The sequence below is a fragment of the Muntiacus reevesi genome, chromosome 3 (genome assembly GCF_963930625.1).
Source record: "Muntiacus reevesi chromosome 3, mMunRee1.1, whole genome shotgun sequence".
NCBI classification, from domain to species: Eukaryota; Metazoa; Chordata; class Mammalia; order Artiodactyla; family Cervidae; genus Muntiacus; species Muntiacus reevesi.
The window spans coordinates 240,102,394-240,115,716 of record NC_089251.1 but is presented as its reverse complement, the minus strand read 5'-3'; the positions used below and the strand labels follow the sequence as shown (position 1 = coordinate 240,115,716).

The 13,323-nt window shown below is 34.9% G+C and overlaps 1 protein-coding gene across 2 annotated transcripts in view; it reads left to right on the top strand.

Moving 5' to 3' along the window:
* Window positions 1–13,323, top strand: part of TTC21B (tetratricopeptide repeat domain 21B) — an 89,955-nt gene that overhangs the window by 34,322 nt on the left and 42,310 nt on the right. For both annotated transcript variants that reach the window (XM_065931682.1, XM_065931683.1), the window contains 8 exons: window positions 277–501; window positions 1,573–1,811; window positions 3,400–3,472; window positions 4,431–4,541; window positions 5,248–5,386; window positions 7,804–7,910; window positions 9,285–9,473; window positions 12,345–12,455. In XM_065931682.1, coding sequence (XP_065787754.1) covers window positions 277–501; window positions 1,573–1,811; window positions 3,400–3,472; window positions 4,431–4,541; window positions 5,248–5,386; window positions 7,804–7,910; window positions 9,285–9,473; window positions 12,345–12,455 — 1,194 coding nt within the window. The remainder of the gene's footprint in view (window positions 1–276; window positions 502–1,572; window positions 1,812–3,399; window positions 3,473–4,430; window positions 4,542–5,247; window positions 5,387–7,803; window positions 7,911–9,284; window positions 9,474–12,344; window positions 12,456–13,323) is intronic.

Genomic DNA, 13,323 nt, shown 5'->3' with positions numbered 1-13,323 from the left:
ATACTTGCTGGGCTTCTAACTCTGCACGCAATTTCTCTCCTGTCGTGGTAGCAGCACCTGTTTATGAACCAGGGGAATACTCGGTAGTGGCAGGTTACCTGAATTCTGATTTTTCATAAATGATCAGAACATGAGTAAGAGGACAGAAAAGGACGTCATGCATTCACAGGGTAGACTGTCCTCAGCGTTCCTATTATCATAGCATTTTATGGATTGTAAATTATGTGTTGATGTTGTAAGCACTCAAGGAAGGATTTCTGAATATTATTTTTTCAGGTGAGAGAATATCCTCTCTATCATCTGATAAAAGCTCAGTCACAAAAGAAAATGGGAGAAATAGGAGAAGCAATTAAAACTCTGCACATGGCAATGAGTTTACCAGGAATGAAGAGAATTGGATCTTCCTCAAAGTCAAAATACAGAAAAACTGAAATTGATGCAAGCCATCGTTTATCAGTCTTTCTTGAGTTGGTAGAGGTTCACCGTTTAAATGGAGAACAGGTAGGTCAAACTTAATTGCTCAGATCTGAACTTTGTTATCCAAGTATATATAGTCATAGGAAATGAAAATGCAAAAATCATTCCCTTGAACAAGTGATTAAGTTTAGAAAATTTGTTTCTCATCACTTGGCACCAGATGGAAGCAAACATGAATGCAATTCTGCAAAAAGAATTAGAATCTTGTAGAAAATGAGGAACTTATCATTTATATCTCTTTTTTAAGTTACAGCAGTTGCTAATCAGTTACTTCATATTTCATATTTTAGTGGAAATTAAGGCTATGTCTAGGTACTTGCTAAATCTCAAAGAATTTCTACTTCACTAACAAATTAACATAAAATGCGTTTAATAAGGAGAACCAATTCTATTATAGATTGATTCTACGATGCACAATTTTTTTTCTTGGTTTAACATTTCTTAAATCAGAATTTTTTTAGAATCTCCTAAGTTGAGATGAATTAAAATAAATGATATTTTAGGTTCATTGAGGTACAGGTTTGGAAATTAGGAAATATATTCACCTGGGATATAACAAAAATGATGTCCTAGTGTAGGGAATAACCTGCTATGTAATGAAGAACCATCCAATCCAGAGGGTGACTATGGACTAGATCCCACTGAAGATGCAGTAATGAACATGACAAAGAATTTAGGCTTTGGAGTCAGGCTGGTTCCATCATTTGTTAACTTCTTAACTGTCTGAGTCTTATCTTCCTTATTGCAAGGTGGGAGGTAATTATAGTAACTACCTTGGAGGATTATCATAAGAAGTAATGGGTTAATACAATGCTGGATGCAAGGTAAATGTTTATTAAATTATAGTCGCAGCAACTCTTACGTACCAATGGCTGTTGTCATAGTTATGAGAACACTTTTCAGCTAACAAATATGTCATCTTAATTTGGTCTCTGAGTTTAGTTTTAAATTTTTGAGCTTTTCAAAAATCGATCAATATATCACAAATATCAAAACTGTGCTACCATTTATTGTTCATTCTGTATTAGAAGAAGACCTTCATTTGTAGTGTGATTTGTTATAGTTTTGAATGTTATCTGGATGTCACCCTTACAGCATGAGGCAGCCAAAGTTTTACAAGATGCCATCCATGAATTTTCTGGGACATCTGAAGAGTTGCGTGTCACTATCGCTAACGCAGACCTAGCTCTGGCCCAGGGAGATGTGGAGAGGGCTTTAAGCATGCTTCGGAATGTTACAGCTGAGCAGCCGTATTTCATAGAGGCCAAGGAAAAAATGGCAGATATATATCTGAAGCACAGAAAAGAGAAAATGTTATATATCACTTGTTACAGGTAAATAGTTCTTTCAACCCATTATATTTTAACACATTTATCTCCTAAAATTAATCCCCAAATTTCTTTCTTCCTTTTAACTGCTTTTCGTATACTTTATAGATCCCTTCCTTAATGTGTTCTTGCTTCCTTCTCCTGCCACCAGCCACAATCACTCTAACCAGGTTACACACTCTCCCTAAAACCTGAATCATAGTAATTAGGATTTATTTCAACCTGTGACTCCCTCCAGTTTCTCAGCTCAGTCTCCCTCCTCAGGTGTTATTTTTGGACCTTGACTCTTCCTGGGTGGGAAGGAAAAGAGCAACAATTATGTGTATTCTAATAGCTTGAAAGCATTATGTAATGTAACAATTCAGGGACTGAATAGTCATGTTTAACACTGTCTCATAGCAGAAGAAAACTGTGGCTTAGTATGCATCACACTAAGGTATGGGCTACAGAAATGGCAGGGGTTTAAAGTGTCATACGCTGATGCCGTTAGGATTGGTGGGATACACAGCACACAGGCCTGAGTGTGCACATGCACACACAAGTTGCCCTTACACTTCTCCCCAAACGAAAAGATAGATACAAGCACACAATCCATGTGAAAGAAAATTAATGTTTTAATCCTTAAGAATGTTGATGAATTAAGTCATGTTGATTCATCTATACTTTGTAAATATCAAAGCCCAGAAATCGGTTCAGATTCTTTGTAGTTACTGAGTGATGCAAAGAAACTGAGAAGCACTCCTGTATAGTCGTATAGTTGCATGGGCTGGAGTTTCCTAAATTATGTTTTCTATGATATTTCTAAAAGATCAGCACTATCATCTTAATGATATGGCGGTATTTTAAAATTGGGTACATGTATTTGGATGCACTATAGTATAGCAGTTAAAAGCATAGTTTTTTATTTTATTAAGCAGATCTGACACATTAGCTATATAGTAAACTCCTAGCATTATCTATAAAGTCTTAATTCTCTTTTCTCATTAGTTTTTGGACCAATTAAATGAGATATACAGTAAAGACTTAGCATCACATTATTTGAGCTGGTATTTTGACCTTTAGCAGTTTACATTTTGTAGATAAAAAGCAGCAAATATTGAAGTAGAAAATTTTGTATTTTTATTGCTGTATATGACTTACATGAATATCAGCACTCAAAACACATAGGATGACAATAAGTATTTGTCATATTTTGGAACTTCATTCCCACATCATTTTAGAATTAAGGAGAGCAAAACATATTTCTGGGTAATGAGAGCTTACATATTTCTATCTTGTCAGTATACTTCTACCTGCTTTTCAGGAAATGGAAAAATTTAATGAAAAAAATTGTTGACCTAGCATAAATAATCTGGGTGTGAGTATTGGTAGGGTTTTAATAGTATGCATTATACTGTGGGCTATAAAAAGAGTACTCAAAGGCTATTCATTTATTGAAATAAGTGAGCTTTTCTTTTTTTTATATATACTTTTTATTTATTTTTTTTCATTTATATTAGTTGGAGGCTAATTACTTTACATGAGCTTTTCTTTTATTGGCTTAGAAGAAGAAATTTGTTTTCAGTATACTAAGTAGACGTCATCTGATTTCCAGAGAAATGGCTGAAAGGATGCCCAGTTCTCGGTCTTTTCTTCTCCTTGGTGATGCATACATGAATATTCAGGAGGTAAAGTTTTTGATACTACTGTACGTAGATTTAAAAATAAAACAAAAAACCAAAAATTCTTCCTTGTGATTAGTATACATTCTGCTGAAAGGAATTTGGGTTTTTTCCCTCCATTTTTAATGAGATATAATTGACATGCAACACTGAGTTTAAGATACAACATAATGCTTTAACTCACATACATAATGCAGTGGTTATCACAAAAAGTTCAGTGACTATCCATCATCCTATATAGGTACAAAATTTTAAAAATAGAAAAAAATATTTGTCCTGTGATGAGACCTCTCAGAATCTACTCTTTCAACAGTTTTCACATATAATGTACCTCACTGTTAATTATTATGTTGTACATTACATCTGTAATACTTTTAACTGGAAGCTTGTACCTTTTAACCACCTTTATCCAGTTCCCCTCCTATCATTTTACTAATTTTACAAATGTTTACTTAATAGTTGAAGATTGGGTCATCACAATAAAAAGGAGACAACCATGACAGTTAAAAAGTTGTAGTTATTTTTTTCAAATGAAGATCCAGTTATTCAGCACTGTCATTTGAAATAGAGATGATACCAGAAGTAAAGTGAGAGTCACCTTTAAAAGGGTGAGAAGAGCTACTGGCTAAGATGGAGTTTTCTTCAAAGGGAAGCGATCGTCTGACTCTCTGATTCTGTCTTTTCTAATGACTGCCAGACGAAAAGTCAAGAAGCTATCTCTCAGTTCTCACATGACTACTTATGAGGACCTAGGCCTACCTAGTATGGTTGGGATTGTCCTAGTAACACCTGCACTAGTGACTGTCATTTCCCTGAAATTGTTAATGTTTCTGGAATTAATATGTGCTTTATTAGTCTTGTTAAGTTTTCCAGATGTAGAGCTTAGTTACAGAAGCGTTGCCATTTAATGGGAGCCAGCTAAGCTGTTACTTTATTGCTCGTTTTTTGTGTCTGCCAACATCAGCCTGAGGAAGCCATAGTAGCCTATGAGCAGGCACTAAATCACAACCCAAAGGATGGAACATTGGCAAGCAAAATTGGGAAAGCCCTTGTGAAAACTCACAACTACTCAAAGGTAAATGCTTCACATTTTTAGATATATCTGTTGGATCAAATTTACGAACCCTGCTCGATGAGAGATCTTCAGCAGGCACTATTTGTATCTTACTGGTTGAAACCCCAAATTTGTTGTTACAAACTGGAATTTGTGTTAAGGACTTTCTCAGTGTCTCAGATTCTTCTCTGCTTCATTTTGCATTGCTACCCTAAAGTTTATGTCAGGCTTCATCTTACACCCAAATTTTGCCATCAAGTAAATTAAGATATGTTTACTGGTTAACATCTCTTTCATTATATGACAAAGCATAATAGATATCCTTTCTGTTGAACCAGTTTTGAGCCATGTACTTTGAGGATTTTTTCTTTTTGCTTTCTAGTTAGGATAATGGATTTTCCTCTAGTTGTTATATTCTTGCCCTACTCCTTGTAACTGTTGAACATATATATAACATCTAGCAAAGAATTTTCAGTCAGTAAATTTCACTTAACTTTTGGGATAAAAATTTTGAGTACTTTTGTTTTTTGTTAGAAGAAATACTAGTTGCCTTCTGTGATGTGTGATTCTGTAAGAAAAATGGCATTCTTAACCAATAGTGCAACTCCACATATAAGCTGCTTTTAGGTTATTTCCAGTTGCTTTAAGTCATACTGTGTGTAGGATCTATGCTTGAATGCCACTCTCACTGCCTTTTCTTTTCCTAACTGAAATGGATTCTGTTTAGGCAATCACTTATTATGAGGCTGCTCTGAAAAGTGGACAACAAAATTATCTCTGCTATGACCTGGCTGAGCTCTTATTAAAATTGAAGTGGTATGATAAAGCAGAAAAAGTTCTTCAGCATGCTCTAGCTCATGAACCTGGTATGAAAATCTAATTTTAAAAAGTATACCTGATATATCTGATCCTTTTAATTTTGATATTAGTATGTATTACATCCTTAGTATATGTGAGGTTGGTTTCATTTATCAGAATGTCAATCTACTAAAATAAGATATTTAAAAATATAAACAGATTTATGAAAGTTAATTGTGTTATAGAAAAACACTTTCCAAAGCAACATAAAGGAAGTTTTTTAACTTAAATTTTATTCCTATTAGAGGACAGTTGATTTACAATGTTGTATTAACTTTATGTGTACAGCAAAGTGATTCAGTTATACATATATATAATATATATATACATACAATATAGCCATTCTTTTTCAGATTCCTTTCCTATATAGATTATTACAGATTACTGAGTAGAGTTCTCTGGGCTATATAGTAGGTCCTTGTTGATTATGGTGATGTATATTTGTTAATCCCAAACTCTTAATTTATCCCTCCCTCCAAATTTCCCCTTTGGTAACCATAAATTTGTTTTTGAAGTCTGTAAATCTGTTTTATAAATAAATTCATTTGTATCTTTTTTTAGTTTCCACATATAAGTGATAATCATATGACATTTGTCTTTCTCTGACTTCATTTAATGTGATAATCTCCAGGTCCGTCCATGTTGCTGCGGATAACACTATTTCATTATTTGTAATGGCTAAGTAATAGTCCAGTGTATATTTGAAGTTGATGCTTAGAGCCTACTAAGTTGAATGCATTTTTTAATTCCATAGAAATACTTGCATGAGTCTTCTCAGACCTTGCTTGAAACACTACAGATGGCCTAAAATGTGGATGTGCATTTTTAAAAAGGTTTTAGAGATTAAAGGAGTATGTTTTGCTTCCATGGGCATAAGCCTATTACATTTATTCAGTATAAATACTTTCATTTAATAATTACTTGCTTAGGACAGCCAGTGGGTACTTAGATGCCTTAGCGCTTACGTTAGTTTTTGAGGCAGATATAATTATCTCCATTTTTAAATTAGCAATCTGATACTCAGTTTTCTTGATGTTTATAGGTTCACCTAGCTGATAAAGAGTAGCACCAGGGTTCTAATAAACACCTTAAATTTAACATGTCTGAAACTGAATTCCTTATCTGCCTCTAGTTAGATATAGGATATGTGCCTATATCCCACATCTGTTCCATGTGTGGCCTTCATCTCTGTAACTTCATCTTTTCTTTGCAGTTTCAGAGAGCCAAAATCCTTGCCTTCACCCTTCTCCTTGTCCATTGGAAACCCTCTTGGTTCTTCCAGATATATTCAGAATTCTCTTGTGTCTCCTTATTCTACCACTGTCACCCTTTGCTTATGTTAGATCACAGCAGTAGCCTCCCCCTGGCCTCCCTGTTTCCACCCTCAACCCCACACCCCGACACAGTCACTCCCAAGCCAGCAGCAGCATTGGACCTTTCAAGCAGGGGAAGCCCGGCCCGCCGGCTCAAGCTCCCCCTGTCTCCCATTTCGCTCCGAGTTAACTGGAGCCTTCCAGGGGCTTACACCGCCTCCACTCCTTCCAGCCTGCTCTCATCGTCGTCACAGCCTCCTTGTGGTTGTACACCTTTTCTTACCTGTAAAATAGCAATAACAAAACATGCCTCTCAGGTGGAAAGTTTAAAGAAACAATGTACGTAAACCACTTCAAACAGAGTATGACACACCTGATAAATGGTGGGAGAAACAACTTGTGTTAATTATCTAGAGTTCCTTTAATACTCTTAGGTTTATAAAATATTGAAAAAGCACTTGCCATGTACAAGACTTTGTTTTAATTGCTTTGCATCTATTAACTTATTTAATAATTTATGAACCTGAACTTTTACAATAATTCTTTGAGATAGGCACTATTATTTCCCATACTTTACAGATGAAAGGGAGGAACAGAAAGGATTAGATACCCTATTCAATTTGTATCTTGTTAACTAGCAAGTGATAAAGCCTCGATTTGAAACCAGACAGGTTGACATCAAAGTCAGTGTTTATTATGTGTGTGTGTGTATATACATATATATATATATACATACACACACTTTAAGTTCTACTATTAAAAAAATAGCAGTTCTCTTAATTGCATGTACCAAATACCCTATCTTGTCTCTGAATAACTTCGATAAATGGAAATGCTTACACACTTAATGAAAATTGAAATTTTTACTGTGTTGTATTCTCTTATATGTCTAAGAAGAGTCTCCAGTTGTTATACAGCTCTTTAACCTTTCTTCAGGCCACTTTTTAATCATAATTCCTTCCCCCTCTGCCAAATTTGGCCATTCTTCATTTAACTTACTGAACATTATTAAGCTTAATTCACTATTTTTCAGAATCAAGTTTAAGAACTTGTAGGAAAATGTATACATTTTAAATGAATCATAATTTTTCCCAGTATATTTTCTTTCATAGTAAATGAACTGTCGGCCCTCATGGAAGATGGGCGTTCTCAAGTTCTTCTAGCAAAAGTTTACAGTAAAATGGACAGACCTGATGATGCAGTCACTTCATTGCAACAGGTAACGAAAATACTTTCGTTTGTGAAAGAATGAGGGTGGGTGGTAGTCTCAGAAGGAAACATACCACATACAAAAAAAAAAGACAGTCTTTTGACCCAGCTGTTCTGGAAGATAAGTCAAATAGAAATAACATTTGAATGCCAGTGGATTGTACTGTTTAAAAATATCATTGCTGATTATTATAACAATTAGGGAAGGTTGATATTTTTAATCCTGTTTTACAACCAAAGAAGCTTAGTTTAATAACTTGTAAGAGCTCACTCAAGTAGTGTCATAGGCGGGAGTTAAACTCACTTTTCTGTTTATTTCTTCCATTTATTTATATCTTCTTTAATTTCCCTTAATACTTTGTGGTTTTTCAATGTTGAGGTTTTTCACGTTTCCTTAGATGTATTCCTAAATATAAGTGGCTGATATGTTTTGATGATTTCTTAATTTCTAGTTTGCTAACAGTATTTTTAGTACATAACTTAAATTTTATCTAATGCACTGGCTGCATCTGTCAAGATGGTCATGTGACCTTTTTTTCAATTTTTTTCTGTTAATGTGGTATATTGATTGATTTTCAAATGTTAAACCACCCTTATATTCCTGAAATAAATGACACTTTGTGATTTTTTTAAAAAAGATGTTGCTGGAATTTAAAGATATTTGCTAATATTTTGTTCAATGTGCACATACATTCAAGAGAAAGACTGTTCTCTAAGCCATGCTATTAATGTTTGGAACAATAATTCAGTATTAGCATCTTTGAAACTGAGGCTTCTTTGATGGTAGATTTTTATTAATGGGTTTAAAATCTCTAGATTTCAGACTCATCATTTTAAAATTTTTCTTTCTAAGTGATGTCCTTAATACCTTCCCAAGAATGGAACAGCTAAGTTCAATAGCCTCAGTGATTTTAGAGAGTTAGCATGTTTTACGAGGGTGCTCCCCTCAGAAAGACTAGACTGATCTATATGCCATTAACAGTATGTGGATGTACTTACTCCCTGAAACCAGCCAATATTTGATTCAATAACTTTTAGGTACTATTTTATTAATGTAATAAACATTTACAATTTTTAATGATAGTATCTAGACATCTTTCCTAAATATTTGTTCCATGGTTGCATTTCCTCCTCAGAGAGTGCATATAGAAGACTCTGTACTTTTATAGTATTTTAAGTTTCAAAGATAAGTGCATGGCTCATTTGCAAACAAGTACCTTTTGAAGACCTCAATTAAGACATTATCTTTGGATCAGACTTTGTTAGATTGAAGACCAATAATGCTTAAATAAACCTGTAAAATTATGCTACATGTGAATTATTGAGAATTGTTTCATTTCTTTTCTACTTTTTTTAATTGCTTTTTATCCTTACATTTTACTAGGCTCGAGAATTACAGGCTCGGGTGCTAAAACGTGTTCAGATGGAACAGCCAGATGCAGTTCCTGCACAGAAACATTTAGCAGCCGAAATTTGTGCAGAGATTGCAAAACATTCTGTTGCTCAGCGAAACTATGAAAAAGCAATTAAGTTTTATAGAGAAGCTCTTGTTCATTGTGAGACAGATAATAAGGTCAGTACCTTTATAAAATTTTCAGGACCTTATATTCCAGATGTCATCTCATTCCCCAAATGTAAACTTCTTAACAGCATATTTATAAAGATTTGAAAAGAAATGTACCAAAAATAGAAGTTTAAATATTAATATTGGTTTTATAAATCCTGTAAAATACATGATGGCTTGAATTAATAATGTTAGAGTCTAAAAATTATTATGGAACAAGTGATAAAAAGTAAATCTGTAAGCTTTTCTTTATGTTCATCTATGTTTTAAGAATTACTGTAAAACAATTTCTCAATCTCAAATACCTGAATCCAGAGGATTCAGTTCAGTTAACTGAATACCTATTGTACATCAGTCACTGTTTAGTGCTGGATGTTACAAAAGTGGCTAGATTGAATCTCTTAACCTCAATTGGCACAATGTTAGAATAAGTGTTAAAGATAATATTAGTGTAGAAAATATATACCTGGCCAGTGTTTTTTGAAAATTTTGATTTTATTGGCCTGTATCATTGATTTATAATGTTAGTTTCAAGGATATAGTGAAGTGATTCAGTTATATTCATTTTTTCAGATTCTTTTCTCACATAGGTTATCACAGGGTGTTGAGTAGAGAGCCTGTGCTGTACAGTGTTTGTTCGTGAAAGTCGCTCAGTTGTGTCCGACTCTTTGCAACCCCATGGACGATACAGTCCATGGAATTCTCCAGGCCAGAATACTGGAGTGGGTAACCTTTCCCTTCCCCAGGGGATCTTCCCAACCTAGGGATCGAACCCTGGACTCCCACATTGCAGGTGGATACTTTATCAGCTGAGCTACCGGGGAAACCCTATCTTGTACCCAGTAGTGTGCGTATGTTAATCCCAAGCGCCTGACTTATCCCCCCTACATTCCCCTTTGGTAGCCATAAGTTTGTTTTTGATATCTATAAATCTGTTTCTATTTTGTAAATAAGTTCATTTGTATCATTTTTAAAAAATTAGATTCCACATATGAATGATATGATTTTAGCTATTCTGAGTTCACTTAGTATGATAATCTCTAGGTCCATCCCTGTTGCTGCAAGTGGCGTTATTTCAGCTTTTTTGTGAGTACTATTCCATTTTTAATATGTCCCACATCTTCATTCCTCTGTTGATGGACATTTAGGTTGCTTCCATGACTTGGCTGTGGTGAACAGTGCTGCTGTGAATGTAGGGATGTATGTATCTTTTCCAGTTATGGTTTTTCCAGATATTTGCCCAGGAATGAGATTGCTGGATCATATGATAGTTCTATTTTTAGTTTTTTTTTTTAAGAAACCTCCATACTGTTCTCCATAGTGGCGGTACCAATTTACATTCCCACCAAGAGTGTAGGAGGGTTCCCTGTCTCTACATCCTCTACAGCATTTGATGTAGACTTTTTTTTTTTTTGAAGGTTAATTGTTTGTACAGAATTTTGTTTTCTGTCAAACCTCAACGTGTGGCTCAGCTGGTAAAGAATCTGCCTGCAATGCGGGAGACCTGGTGTAGACTTTTTGATGATGGTCATTCTTGACCCAGTGTCAGGTGACACCTCACTGTAATTTTGATTTGCATTTCTCTGATAAGTAGTGACATTGAGCATCTTTTCACCTGCTTTTTGGCCATCTGTATGTCTTCTTTGGAGAAATGGACCAGGACAATGAGGCTGCCACCATGGTTAGTCCAGGACACTTCAGCCAGCAAGGCAGTCATGTCTTGTATTTATTCCATGTGGCATTTTCAATCTAGATTTTCTGCCCATCTTTTGGTTGGGTTTTTTTGCTTTTTTAATATTGAGCTGTGTAAGCTATTAATTTTGGAGATTCATTCCTTGTTGTCACATTGCTTGCAAATATTTTCTCTCATTCTATGGGTTATCTTGTTTATTATGGTTTCCTTTGCTGTGCAGAACTTTTCAGTTTAATTAGGTCCCATTTGTTAATTTTTTTTTTTTCATGACTCTAGGAGATGGATCCAAAAAGATGCTGCTGCAGTTTATGTCAAAGAGCGTTCTGTGTTTTCCTCAGAGCGCTTTATAGGTCCAGTCTTACATTCAGGTCTTTGACCCATATTGAGTTTATTTGTGTGTGTGGTGTTAGAGAATGTTCTAATTTCATTCTTTTACATGTTTCCTGTAGTTTCACGTGCATGTGTCTTCCTTCAAACCTCTCTCTTGACTTACCTGCCAGAAGGGAGAGGGGAATGGCGGCAGTCCATTCCCCACAGGAACCGTCTGCTAGTGTTGATAGTTTTCAGCTAGCATCTCTAGGATTTTCTACTCTCAGATCTTGGTATATGGTTAATATTTTTAAAAAATAGTCCAGTAAGTGTCTAAATATTTAAGTGATGTAAAACACAAGACAGCCATGTTCTATAATTTTGAAGTTTAAGATTGAACATTTTGAATTAATATAGCTCTTTCAGACATAAGGCAAAAATAGTGTTTATTAAGTCACAACCAAACAGGTGTCTTGTTCAGTGATAACTGAAGTGACTGAAATCATAGCTGTAAATCTGGAGCGTATCTACTTTAAGCCTTTTATTGATATTTTACAAATGAGGAAACAGGTTTAGAGAGGTAAAGGGATGTGGCCCCATCGTGGAGATGCTTGGACTAGAATCTTAGCTGCTAATTTTGGACCTGTTCTTTTCACAATGCTTTGTCTCTCTCTACTTTTCAAGTGAGTTACAGCCTGTTTTTCTATAATTTTTCCAGTATAAGAGAAACTAGAGATGAGCAACCCTATAGCTTTACCTGCCTGTCGTGGTTGGCATTTTTATTGCACTAACTTTTGGTCAAGTGACATCTGTGCCGTAGACACTTCCCTAACTTTCTGCTCTAGACTGTTGCTGATTAACCTTGCCCTTCTCTGTAGATAATGCTGGAGCTGGCCCGATTGTACCTGGTTCAGGATGACCCCGATGCCTGCCTGCGGCACTGTGCCCTGCTTCTCCAGAACGACCAGGACAATGAGGCCGCCACCATGGTTAGTCCAGGACACTTCAGCCAGCGAGGCAGTCGTGTCTTGTATTTATTCCATGTGGCAGTTTCAAATTTTACCTGGTAAAACTAGTAGTAGATGGGAGGCCAGGCTCTTTTTGGCTTTTGGAAAAAATAATATTTTTAAGATTATTAGTACATTTTTATAGTCATATAGTTTCTGTATGACTAAAAGGATGCCTGGTCAGGAATGGTTCATGTGATCAAGTTATAATTTCCTAAAGACTAAAGTATTTACTTAAACATGCTGGAGTTTTTAACAGTTTCAGTCAGACTTTCTGAATTACAGAGAAAATTCTTCATATAACATTTTAAGACACTGTGTTTTAAATAGTTTTGCTTGTCTTTCTCAATTTTATGAGGGTTGAGGCTTTGTTAGTTTTTCAGACAGCTTCATAGATGACAGTTTGTGAGGTTCATTTAGTAATTTGACAAATGAGTCACTATAACTGAAAAATACAAGAACTCTCCCTTTTAAAACACATAATAAGAAAATCTCAGTAAGTCTTGCTCGTTTTAAATTCCTTTGAAATATTATTTTGGGTTTTTAAAAGATTTTCTTGTTATTTTTACAAAGTCCAGTGAGATGTCTTCTCTATGATAACACATAAGAGTGCAGTTTCCTTCAAATTTCTGTTTTAAAAATAACTGCTTAAAACATATTTTCTGCTAAAAATAGATTTGTGAACAGAGAGATCTGTTTCACATCCTTGATGGATCTTAGTGCTAATCTGCTTAAGGTGTACTTGAATTTTAAATGGCTCCGTTTTATAAAACTTTGCCCTCATGTTTCTCTTATGTGTTTTCATAGCAGTCAACCTTGATAGGAATAATATGCTTTGTAAAATACATGG